Source organism: Gymnodraco acuticeps, unplaced genomic scaffold, assembly GCF_902827175.1.
Source record: "Gymnodraco acuticeps unplaced genomic scaffold, fGymAcu1.1, whole genome shotgun sequence".
In the NCBI taxonomy this organism is placed as follows: Eukaryota; Metazoa; Chordata; class Actinopteri; order Perciformes; family Bathydraconidae; genus Gymnodraco; species Gymnodraco acuticeps.
In genome coordinates this window covers 1499911-1512779 of record NW_022992032.1, presented here as the reverse complement: position 1 = coordinate 1512779, position 12869 = coordinate 1499911, and the positions used below count along the sequence as shown (strand labels likewise).

At 42.7% G+C, this 12869-nt stretch overlaps 1 protein-coding gene across 1 annotated transcript in view; it reads left to right on the top strand.

The window, feature by feature from the left end:
- Positions 1–12669, top strand: part of atp1a3a (ATPase Na+/K+ transporting subunit alpha 3a) — a 37688-nt gene extending 25019 nt beyond the window's left edge. Inside the window, exons 10-24 of the mRNA XM_034201573.1 lie at positions 742–921; positions 2638–2836; positions 3139–3383; positions 3494–3686; positions 3792–3967; positions 4256–4392; positions 4567–4717; positions 4987–5155; positions 5950–6104; positions 7633–7756; positions 8790–8935; positions 9120–9250; positions 10064–10165; positions 10385–10476; positions 10916–12669. Coding sequence (XP_034057464.1) covers positions 742–921; positions 2638–2836; positions 3139–3383; positions 3494–3686; positions 3792–3967; positions 4256–4392; positions 4567–4717; positions 4987–5155; positions 5950–6104; positions 7633–7756; positions 8790–8935; positions 9120–9250; positions 10064–10165; positions 10385–10476; positions 10916–10944 — 2229 coding nt within the window. The 3' untranslated portion in view covers positions 10945–12669. The remainder of the gene's footprint in view (positions 1–741; positions 922–2637; positions 2837–3138; positions 3384–3493; positions 3687–3791; positions 3968–4255; positions 4393–4566; positions 4718–4986; positions 5156–5949; positions 6105–7632; positions 7757–8789; positions 8936–9119; positions 9251–10063; positions 10166–10384; positions 10477–10915) is intronic.
- Positions 12670–12869: the final 200 nt, after the last annotated feature.

Genomic DNA, 12869 nt, shown 5'->3' with positions numbered 1-12869 from the left:
TACGATGGCTTAAGATGCCCTCACGAATGGCCCGATGTTGCTACGATCACAGCCGAATTTGAACATTTCCTTTATCGTGTGTCCATCGGGTTGTTTTATTGCACAACAAAATCATGTAAACATATTATGTAAATAACCCAATTTGTGTTCTGTGAAACTAAAAAGGATATAATATATTATTTTGAAGGACAGTTGACAGGAAGTTGTTGTTGTTATGGAAACGACATTACGGAGAAAACGTAATATTTTCTACATATAACGACGGATAAAGTAAAGAACAAAGTCTGAAGATATCAGTACAGTATCATAGTACTGTAACATAATTGTTTTTGGTACTTTCATTGCAGTTGTATGTCTTAAATGTAATGTAAATGTTGCCTTCGTGTGTGGTTCGGGGCCATCATCGTGCGAAATTCACAATTCTATATTCGTGTGTCCATCGGGTGTCAATTTCGGGACAGTGTGACAGGGGCTTTAGGGAATGCGTCAATATGTGTCATAGTTTGTTAAAACTAGTATCTGTTTTGTCACTTTCTCTTTATTTAGTCTTTGTCCCCTGTCAATTTTCCTTAGTTTTTATCATATTTAGTCAGACGCATCTTGTTTTTTTTCGTGAAGTTTAAGTTGAAACTAACATTAAAAAGGTTATTAAATAATAACAGAAGAGCTTCGAGCATTCCAGTGAAAGTCAATCATCTTCTTCAATCAGTCCAAACACCTTCTTCTTCTCCTACTCTTTAGACACCTATTGCTAAGGAGATCGAACACTTCATCCAAATCATCACAGGCGTGGCCGTCTTCCTCGGCGTGTCGTTCTTCATCCTGTCAATCGTCCTGGGTTACTCCTGGCTGGAGGCCGTCATCTTCCTCATCGGAATCATTGTTGCTAATGTTCCCGAGGGACTGCTGGCCACCGTCACTGTGAGTAGAAAGAGTTAATAGTTATTGTGTTTCTGAGGGACAGGAATTATTAGGTATGTTTACAAGGTTGTTGTGTAATTACTTCAGTGCGTCTTATTTTTTCTTGCGTCTGTAAGTCTTCATGGTCCTTGTGTGTTTGGTTTCTTCCTCAGTTCCCAGTATTTTGCACAGACTTGTAACAGTATTTTAATTTACTTTTTATATTTAATTGACACAACAAATCAGGAAAAACAGCTTTTAACATAGTTGTTGTCATGTCATGTCTCTGTTCTGAACCACTTATTTTCCCAAAAAGTACCCTACTTACAATCATCCACATTTAAACGAGGCCCAACGTATGGTTGGTTTAAGTGATGCAGGAATGAGTCCTAAAACCTGGAAATGAGTTAGCATTTTACAATTTCAAGTGATCTCGTCTAAAAGTCAACAGTTTTTTTTAATGTTTTTTTTAGATACCTGAAATAAGGGGTGTTTTTAATAGAAGCTTAGGTGATTTCGACCTTTTGTTCTATGACATAACATTTGTCAGTAATACCCCACTCTTTATTGTCCTAAGCTTCTATGTGTCTTTAAAACGGCGGTTTCTAACACAAACTAAATGTCTTCACACTTAACATTAGCGGACTCTTTTTTTTTTAGCAGCAAAATTCCAAAATCCAATTGATAAATTGCAATGCTTTTTGTCAAGGGAGCCCTTCTGTTGCTAGCTTACGAGTCTACAAAAACAAATAATCACAGCTTCACTCTATTGTAGATATTATGAGAAAATGACTTTGCTTTAACACTGTCCCAAGCAGGTTCAAGTTTCACCCCTGTCTGTTTGTGTGTTCAGGATGACGTTGTTTTGTCGTGTCTGCTGTTTGATTCTGTCCCTGCTGCTTCCAGTGCTGTGCTCGGGTGTGTTGTCATGTCTCTGTGCATCTCTGTGTGTACCTTTGTATTATATGTGCTTTAACATTGTCTCTGTGTCAGTACCTGTTTCTGTGGTGAAGGTGGTGGTGTATTGTCCCGGTCTCTATATCTCTCCTCCCATCTCCTCTCTTCTCTCCTTCTCCTAAAGCAGCTCCACATGTGTTTGTGTGTTTGTGTCCTCTCTCTCCATCTTCCTCTGTGTATGTCTCTCTCTCTCTCTTCCAGGCCAGTCGTGGTGCTGTCTGCAATGACAACGGCTAGCTAATGTAAAGATATTAGGCTAATGACTAGACAGCTTCATAGACTGAATTCGGCCTCCTCTGCTTTGCTAGTTCTGTTTGGCCCCGGTGTCTTGCCGTACTTGGCATGATGACATAATGCACCGCCGCTCTGCATCACGGCTTCACTCATTCGAGCCTTGTTTTTCTATTGCATCGCTGTTTGGGCTGTTTTTGTATTATTTGGTAACGGATGTTTTGGTTTTTAGTGCATTTTGCTGTAGAACATGGCTAAGAGCAGGCTGAACATCTTCAGGTTTCAGGGGCGGTTTAATTCATGGCTGTGGTTATTTGTTCCAGGTAGAGTATGGCCCTGATGTGGCTGCTTATTAGCAGAAGTTGGTACCTGGAGATGTTCATCTGTGCTGTTAGTTTAACACAGATACTAATTATCTCTTTCTCCTTTGGTTTGTTTCTCTCTCCACACATTCTTTCCTACTGTCATTCCTTCCTTCTCTTCTTGCTGCTATTTCCTCTCTCCCTTTCCTCTGTTTCCTTCTTTTCTTTTGTCTCCCTCGTGTCTCAGGTGTGCCTGACGCTGACCGCTAAGCGTATGGCTCGTAAGAACTGCCTGGTGAAGAACCTGGAGGCTGTAGAGACTCTGGGCTCCACCTCTACCATCTGCTCCGACAAGACGGGCACCCTGACTCAGAACAGGATGACGGTGGCCCACATGTGGTTCGACAACACCATCCACGAGGCTGACACCACCGAGGACCAATCTGGTGAGATTTCCCTCTCCCTCTTGTCTTCACGCAGCATGCCTTAAAACATCCTACAAATATTAAGAAACTCCAGCATCAAAAATAAAAATCTGGCATGCAATAAAGGCTTGTAAAAATATATGTTGGTTAGAAACCCCTACCACCCCTACCACCAATGAAATCATCAAATTAAATGGTATCTGCATTTTAAAACCTTAAAGTAGAATAACAGAAGAATCTTTTTTTCGAAACAAAAACAACTAACAGCAAGCTTATGTGAATTAGATGCTACTACAGCTGTCTATAATTGTCTCATTCTCTAGGCTCCTCCTTCGACAAAAGCTCCGCAACATGGGTGTCTTTGGCCCGCATAGCCGCTCTGTGCAACCGTGCTGTGTTCAAGGCTGCCCAGGACACTCTTCCCATCCTGAAGCGCGATGTAGCCGGCGACGCCTCCGAGTCCGCCCTGCTGAAGTGTATCGAGCTGTCCTGCGGCTCCGTCAAGGCCATGAGGGAGAAGAACAAGAAGGTGGCCGAGATCCCCTTCAACTCCACCAACAAGTACCAGGTTTGTTCCCTTTTTCAACTAACAAACAATGCAGACCTACAAAGTGTTGTAGTGAACAGGTTAACACATTACATTTTTCTGATGCTCACACCTAAATCTGTTCCCATCAGCTCTCAATTCATGAAACTGAAGAGGGAAACGAAAACAGCTACCTGTTGGTGATGAAGGGAGCACCAGAGAGGATACTCGACCGCAGCTCCCACATCATGGTGCAGGGCAAGGAGCAGCCCATGGACGAGGAGATGAAAGAGGCTTTCCAGAATGCCTACCAGGAACTGGGAGGACTGGGAGAGAGAGTATTGGGTAAGGATGATAGAAGATTAACTAAGGTCATGATTTAGAACTCAGCAACTCCTGTATTTGAGCTATGGTATCTTCCTTTTTGTAATTCATGTGTTTGTACTTCAGGATTCTGCCACGTGTTCCTGCCAGAGGACAAGTATCCAAAAGGTTTTGCCTTTGACACGGATGAAGTCAACTTCGAGACGGACAACCTTTGCTTCGTGGGCCTCATGTCCATGATCGACCCTCCCCGTGCAGCAGTGCCTGACGCCGTGGGCAAATGCCGCTCGGCTGGCATCAAGGTGGGTACATTTCAAGTGTGGCATTTAAAGGCCCAGACAAAAGAAGAACCGAGCACTCCCCGGTGTGCGAGGGCTGGGGATGACTGTCACACACATTTTTAAGGGAATTTCGTATCATTTATTATCAATAGTATTCTTTTCAATCCTATTTCCTCTTTCTTTCATTATTATTCTCATTCCATTTCCTCTATTTTACTTTTCATCTCTTAACTTGTTTGTAACTTTTGTCTATTTCTCCTTCCCTGTCATCACCTGCCTGTTTAACTTCTTCTTCCTGCTTTATTTCAGGTTATCATGGTGACTGGTGACCACCCAATCACAGCTAAGGCCATTGCAAAGGGTGTGGGCATCATCTCGGAGGGCAACGAGACAGTGGAAGACATTGCAGCACGTCTCAACATTCCTGTCAGCCAGGTCAACCCACGGTAAGACAAACTCAATGTAAGATTAGCCTCCCCTGCATAGCCATATACAGGATGGAATGGGACATTCACAATCATTTTTATACAGTAAACGCTCGATGTAGGCTCATAAATTGCATCAATGTTATGTCAGTAGCTTGTCGTTAAACAAGTGTTTCCTTTATCTGTGTCATGTAGAGATGCGAAGGCCTGTGTGATCCACGGAACAGATCTGAAAGACCTCAGTCAGGACCAGATGGACGACATTTTGAGGAACCACACAGAGATCGTGTTTGCCAGAACCTCCCCACAGCAGAAACTCATCATTGTAGAAGGCTGCCAGAGACTGGTATATTAACTTGATGTACACACACACACTCTCATATACATGTACACAGGGGGGTAAAAGTGCACCTGCAAACAAATGCATTTAATGAAAAGAATGACAGCATGGTAATTGTGCATCCTGAATGGGAAGGAAAGCTCTAAATCGTGTGTCCTCTTCTCTGTCAGGGTCAGTGGTGTAAAGTAACTAAGTAAGTTTACTCAAGTACTCGGGTACTTCTACTTTTACCTAAGTATAAGACCTAAGTACTGTACTTCTTTCACCTCTGAAAGGGTGCCATCGTGGCTGTGACAGGTGACGGTGTGAACGACTCCCCTGCCCTGAAGAAGGCTGACATCGGGGTTGCCATGGGAATCTCCGGCTCGGACGTGTCCAAACAGGCAGCCGACATGATCCTGCTGGACGACAACTTCGCCTCCATCGTCACTGGAGTGGAAGAAGGTGAGGGACGATGCGTTCAGGGACAGTGGGAGCAAGAAAAACTGCCATGATGAAAGTTACCCAAATGGTAGAATCGAGGTAGAACTGCAAGGATTCGATTTTTGTCTTTCTTTGAACGACTTAACGATAAGTTGCCATCTATTTATTATTTATTAAATGTTAGGAAAAAAAATTAACCTCTTAAATATAGACATTTCCTGCTTTTCTCTGCTTCATATCATTAAAGTGAACATGTTTAGGCAAGGCATTTAAAGAAATCCCCTTGAACATTCAGAAACTGGGATGGACATTTTTCACTACTTTCTGACATTTTATAGACCTGCGATTAATTAAAAGAAAAATGGTCAGGTGTCATTGCCAAATTTGAGCTAAAAGGTTTTTAGCGTCAGGCCACACAAGAGTTAACCTAAGATTTACAGGTTACAATCAGGTTGAAATACTACATTCAGTAACAGACAGTACATTTTCAGTTAATGTATGTGAAAAGAAATACATTTGAAATACTGTCGGCATAAAAAGATTTAGTATCTTAACATGTTCTTGTTGTTGAGTCTATTGTAGTCTTGTTTTCACCATGATAACAATATGTCATATTTAAAGGTAGTGGTGCAATGAAAAAATGAGACAATAGATATGATGGAATTACAAAAAGACATGAGTTTGGAGCATTACTTACTAGCTTTCTACTGCAAAGCAATGTTAATGAATGCAATGTTAATGAGGTACTGAGGTGTCCCTCGCGTTTATTATTTTTGGGATGCATCTGTTTTTTTTCACCATCTTCTTCCTAACAGGTCGTCTGATCTTTGACAACCTGAAGAAGTCCATCGCGTACACTCTGACCAGCAACATCCCAGAGATCACCCCCTTCCTCTTCTTCATCTTGGTCAACATCCCCCTGCCTCTGGGCACCATCACCATCCTCTGCATTGACCTGGGTACTGACATGGTAAGAGACACGGACATACAAATATAACTGGACTGCGCACACTGTAAACATACACATAAACACTGTAGCATAATGTGCTTATGTCCAGTCAGGCATTACACATGCAGAAGCCACCTTCCAGCCACATGTGTCCCCATAAACTCAGCTCTCTTTCATGCCTTTCATGTCTTTCATGCCTGAGCATTACTGGTTCACGGTGCATGCACCGTGAACCAGTAATGCTCAGCTGTACACAGACATGTGAACATGTCAGACAGGTTCTCAGCTGGCCAGTATATACAGTAATGCCTGGTTATTATCCTCAGGGCAACGAGAAAGTTCAAAATGTTTCCACAAAATTAACACAATATAAAATAGAAGAATGAAATCTGGTAATATTCAGAATCTGCATAGAACAAGACACTGAAGGCTTCTCAATTCTCTAATTCCCCTCCTCGACTCCTATCCTCGAGACTTAGTCCCGCCCACAGGAGATGCGAGCGGAGGAGCCGAGGAGGGGAACCGAGGAGAGAGGAGGGGAAGCAGCAGGCGGTTAGAGAAATGAGAACTCCTCTCCTCTGAGCGGTCATTTTAAAGAGACGTCCATTAATGATGACAGGAGGCACAGCAGCCCTCTGTCTGATGGACACATGTGTTCATGACGACTTATATATTTACTTTTAATTCATTCACAGTGCGGTATAATGAGACAATAACAGGCTACAGATGCAGGTGATACTGAACACAAATTTAGAAATTAATTTCCAAGAGTTAAGGGAATTTTGGAAGGTTGGGTTCATGAAAAAACAGAAGAATAAATAGTAACTTCCGGGCAAATTCTGAAATGACAAATTTGTCAGATGGTGCTCAGCAAAGAAAATTCATCATTTTCTTTGTTCTGTAGCAGTAGCAAACAATGCAACTATTTTCATCTGCATGCACTCCACACTATGTATTACCTGTCACCTGCATCATCAATAACGGCCCGTCTACACAGCGGCGTGCGTTGAAAGCTTCACCATTCACTTTGTATGGGGTGACGTCACTTTTCGCCGAACTGCATTGTGGGAAGCGACGCGGAGCTTTGCTGGCGTGGCTCGCTGCAAAAGTTGAGCAATGTTCAACTTTTGAAGCCTCGGCAGAAGCGTCAGCCAATCGAATCATATGCCAGTACAAGCTCTAGCCAATCAAACCGCTGCTTGTGTGTCAGGGGCGGGAGATTCATGTGATTGGTTGTTGGTCGAGTTTCAGACACGCCCGCCGGCAAGCTTCAACGCACGCCGCTGTGTGGACGGGCCGTAAACATCCATCTGGAGACCGTCGAGCATCTCAATGAATTAAATACAGCCCTGATATTGAGTTCAAGGTTGTGTCTAAAGCGTATTAAACAAGACGGGCACTAGGTGGCAGTGTGTTACCAGACCAGTTTGTCATGATTGGAAAGTTAAGAATGTAAAGGGGGAAAAAAGCATCACAAAGTGAATGCATTCAGTGTAAACCATCCACTTCTGATATAAAAGCACTAAAAGATGAATGTCTCCTCCATCAGGTACCAGCCATCTCTCTGGCCTATGAAGCAGCAGAGAGTGACATCATGAAGCGCCAGCCCAGAAACCCACTGAGGGACAAACTGGTCAACGAGAGACTCATCAGCATCGCCTACGGACAGATCGGTAGGTGCCATGTGTTCTCATGAAATGATAAGCAAGGTATAATGTGCTGTGAGGCGGTCATTATTGAAAAAAAGAACACCCGATAAGCTGATCACGGAGGCCGACGCGACACTAAACAAACTAACGACTGGACTCCCAATATAAATTGAAATGACAATGACTGATCAATTGACTTGAAAATGATCATACTGCTTCCGCTAAGAAAAGAAAACTCATCTTGAAATGAACGGCAGCACTGATGGAGGTTTTCTGTAACTCCAGGTCTGTTCACAGTTTCTTTCCCACTAACAAGTCCTTAAACAATGCAGAGCCCACACCGTGTCCCTTTCCTTCTGTCCCTTGATCCTCCTTAGCAACATTGATGGTATGCTTAGCAGCGGTGTGTTATTGATATGCATAACCTCTGGAATGTCCAAATTGTCCAATCAGAACTAAGCCGTGCAATAACACAAAGATATTGTCTTTCTGAACGCATGTTGACACCGACATGATCCAACTGCAGTAACCATCAAAAGTATTTTTGCTGTAGGTTAATGATGACCTATTACGCACATTTGAATCCAATGAATTGTATTAACAGTCTTGCAGTTGTTTTAAAAAGTATATCATCTGACCCTAATATGCAGTGCTTTGTAAGGGATTGTAAACACTACTCACTACGTAGTACTATAACCAAATGAGTAAGTTGTGCATTTCAACTTAACGGAATAGTATGTGGATTTTGTGTACGAGAGAAATGAACTCATGTATTCTACATTAGCAATAATGAAACACCAGCCTACTGGATATACTCAACTGTACCACAAAGCATTGGGTCTTTTCAGAGAAATTGGTCCAGGCATAGAGGTGTTACTGAGGTATGTTACTTTATTAGGTTTAATTAGAAAGTAACCAATTTGATTGTTTAAATGTTTGCTGCAACATTTTTGGAGATCAAAGAGCAGCCAACCTTGCCGTCAGTCATGTGATGCAGTCTCGTCATCAGTTTCCATGATTTAAAGGGGGGTATAAACTACAAACTCTGTTTCTGCAGGTATGATCCAAGCTCTTGGCGGCTTCTTCGCATATTTTGTCGTCTTGGCAGAAAATGGTTTCCGGCCGTATGATCTTGTCGGCATCCGGCTCAACTGGGACGATCGCTCCAACAACGACCTGGAGGACAGCTACGGGCAGCAATGGGTAAGAGCGATCTGACACAGGATCAGTGTTCTGCTGCTTCAGGGGCTCTGTGTGAGTGACCTGACGGAATAAAAGAAAGCATTAATACAAGTAAAAAAGCAACAACAACTTCAGTGTGTTGTGACTGCCGACGACCATTTATTATCACAAATCGCATATATCGTTTGTTTCTTCCTCTGTGTAGACCTATGAGCAGCGTAAGATAGTGGAGTTCACTTGCCACACAGCCTTTTTCGTCAGCATCGTGGTGGTGCAGTGGGCGGACGTCATCATCTGCAAGACCAGGCGTAACTCTGTGTTCCAGCAGGGCATGAGGTCAGTCACACCGCTCTGAGGTTCATTCTAATCGTGTCTTTATCTTCAGCTTGTGATCACAGTACCAACTGTCTGGTACCTTCTACTACTTGAGTCAGTCGGTGCCAATGCATTAGCATCGTGCGGATATAGTCGATGTTGTTACCACATGCAGATACTGCTGGATGTTCGTGGTGAAAAGGAACTCATTTGCATTTACTCAACTACTGTACTTCTATTTTTCAAGTAGATTCATTTAGTATTTTGTATTTGTTGCTTCTTATTGCTACCTTTGCTGCACTATTTGCATTGAATGGTTCCCTTCTAGTAATGATCAGAACATGTGATACAGTTGATATCAATGCAGTGCTCAGAGAACATACTTTTACTCAAATATTACAATAATATACACCCATCTCTACTAATGCAGGTATTTGATCAGTAATAAAAGCAGTTCAATCTCAAGCGGAACGGGGAAGTGTTGGCAACTCTGCATTGCTTTGTTTGTTGCAGTTTCCCACTGCTGTCACTAGATGTCACTAGAGAGCCAAGTTAACCTGACACACCTTTCATTTATCGCCCCAATTTATGGGATAGGTTATTATTGTTCCCTTTTTCCCCTCCATCTTGTCTGGTTCTTCCCGGTCTATCCTCTTTTTGTTCTGCAGGCAATATTTAAGCTGCTAAGACACAAGCCCAGATACTGATGCTGCTATAGCCTGCAGGACATCAACTTTTAAGCCATTTTATCATCCACAAGTAGATTTAGACCCCTGTAGTCTTAGAGTGGCAGAAAACATTGATTGCTCTCTTTGTGAACTTATTGTCTTGCAGGAACAAGATTTTGATCTTCGGCCTGTTTGAGGAAACGGCCCTGGCTGCTCTCCTGTCTTACTGCCCAGGCATGGACGTGGCACTACGGATGTACCCGCTCAAGTAAGCTACACATCAGTTTAATGCACATTTATATTTTCAGGGGTATTCAATTACAAAAGATTGCGTTAATGTCATGTAATTCAAGTTTGTATTCTAAATATTATATCTTAGAGGTAAATACCACAACCTTTATAATACACAAATAAATCATTTTACTTTTAAGGCCGGTTAATGAGTAGTGTGTTCTTCATTAATGTATCATTCGCTCTGTTCTCTCAGGCCCAGCTGGTGGTTCTGTGCGTTCCCGTACAGTTTCCTCATCTTTGTTTACGATGAGATCCGAAAACTCATCCTTCGCCGAAACCCAGGAGGTAAGATAACACGCACAGACACGCCCATACCTGCAGCATGAAAGTTGCACACTTTTAATATTTACCCAAATAATCATTCAATAGAAAATAGTGTTAAATCGTTTTATTCAGGGGAGCACTATACTACAGTACACAAATATATATTTCTCTCTTATTATTGCGATTAATAATACACATTTTAATTACATTCCAGCGTGGATTTTACTTTGTGAAAATAAGTCAAATGTGAAGGGAAAACATATAAGTTTTACTTTACAAAGATAACCAAATAATCAATCATTTTTTTAGTACCGCTGCATCAGGTAACAACTTTTTAGGACTCATTTTAAAGTCCTAAATTACAAATTGTATTTTTGCCTTAATGCTAATCACTTGATTAAATGTGTTGATGGGTAACTCTTCTCTCTTTCTTGTTTCTCTCTCCTCTTCGTCTCTACAGGCTGGGTGGAAAGAGAAACATACTACTAAATTATCAAGACATCATTTACTTCTCAGCCGTTCTCCCTCTCTTTCCTCCTTTCCTCCTTCCCTCCTTCCCTCCCCTCTCAACAACTGTTCAAGAAAATAACCTTTACTCCTCCTCCTCCTCTCCATCACCATCCCTTAAAGTCAGAACAAAACAACGCGCGGACCAACAACAGAGGAGGAGAGGGTTAGGGTCTGTCTCTGTCCCTCTGTCCTCTCTGTCCTCTCTGTCCCTCTGTCCTCCTGTGTTATCCAAAGTCTAAACAGCACAAGTCTGCCAGTAGCACTGATGAGCCAATCGTATAAGTGCACTGTGAGCCGCGGCCCCTCTGCATACATGAATAAAGAATATGAGACAAGTACAAAAACTATTCCTAAGTGGCGATTAGAGCGGGTGGGTGGTGTCTCTTTAGTTTTCTTGCCAGAGAGTAGCCACCCAGATGCCGCTCCTAAATCTCTGCCATTTCCTGCCATGCTCCATCCCTTCCTCTCCTCTCTTTCTCTTCATACGTACGCACTGCCAAGCTACTACTGCCGTCCTCCCTCCTCCTCCTCCTCCTCCTCCTCCTCCTCCTCCTCCTCCTCCTCCTCCTCCTCCTCCTCCTCCTCCTCCTCCTCCTCCTGCCCATCAATAAAGAATCAATCTCACTATAAAACTTCACTCACGCCCTCAACAAGGTGGAAAAAAAGGTCACTTCCTCTGCCCCATTCCCTGTCTGCCTTCCTCCCCCCATGTGTTATTTGTTGTTGTTTTCTATTAGACGACTGGGTGTTTTTTAAGAAATTGTTCGTAAAAGTTTTTTTTTTTTAAGTTTGGAGTGGGTCTGGAGAGCTGCTCGTTTTCATTCAGACATGACAAAGCACACTGTCTCTCCCTCTCTTCTTTCTCTCTCACACCCTGACTGACCCTCCCTCCTCACCCTGCCTGTTTATCTGTCCCTGTCTGTCTGTTGGTGAACACCGTGCAAACCCTCCGTCCTTGTGAACCTCCACCCACTTTGAATACCTGCCTCCTCTTATTCTCCCACCCTTCCTCCCCCCTGCCCGCACCCCCTCTCTTTTCCTCAAACCCCCCCCCCCCCCCCCCCCCCCAACCTCACCCCTGTTTAAAAATTACAATCTTACTGTGTCCTCGGAAAAAGAGAAATCTCTCTGATTTCATTATTTAAATCAGTGGAAATATGGAATAAGGCACTGTACCTTAAAGGTGGGGTAAGTAAGTTTGAGAAACCGGCTCGAAATACACTTGTTGTTATATTCCATGGAATGCTCTTAACATCCCGATAGCAATGAATATCTTAAGTGCTTTGATAAAAAATCCATAAAGAAAAGTCATCTGTGGAAGCCGTAGTACTGTAAAAAGCACGACCAATCATCTGAGCCGGCCCGGCTAAAGTAACTGGATGGCCTACCTGCCTGTCAGCCTTCCATCTGTGCACAAACTTATCTTGCGCCCTCATTGGTCATGTGCGCGTTCGTGTGTGTAGGAGGAGGGGCTCTGTAAGGAAGTGGTTGATTTCTTCCGGCTGTGTATTTTCAAATTCTAGCGCACTCGAGCTGGTTTCTCCAAAATGACCTACCCCACCTTTAACCTGCCAAACAGCAGCGAAAACAAAAAAAATGAAATGAAATACAATAGAAGGATCTCTCTTTTTCAGCTTGGTCTCAAGTTTGTTTTTGTGTGGAGTTTTGTCAGAAAATTGAAATAAATGCTGTAACCAACTCTTATTTATGGCAGCAGTGTCAAGTCCTCTGTTTTCTACCACATCTCATGTCTACAAATATGCTGTTAAGTTAGTTTAGGCATTTGGTAAAAATGTTGTTTCTCTGAAAATAGGATTAAAGAACATTTGTCCATGCAGAACATTTCCAATCTGTTATGGGCAACACACATCGTACATTGAATTATTGCAGCATCCATCAGTTCA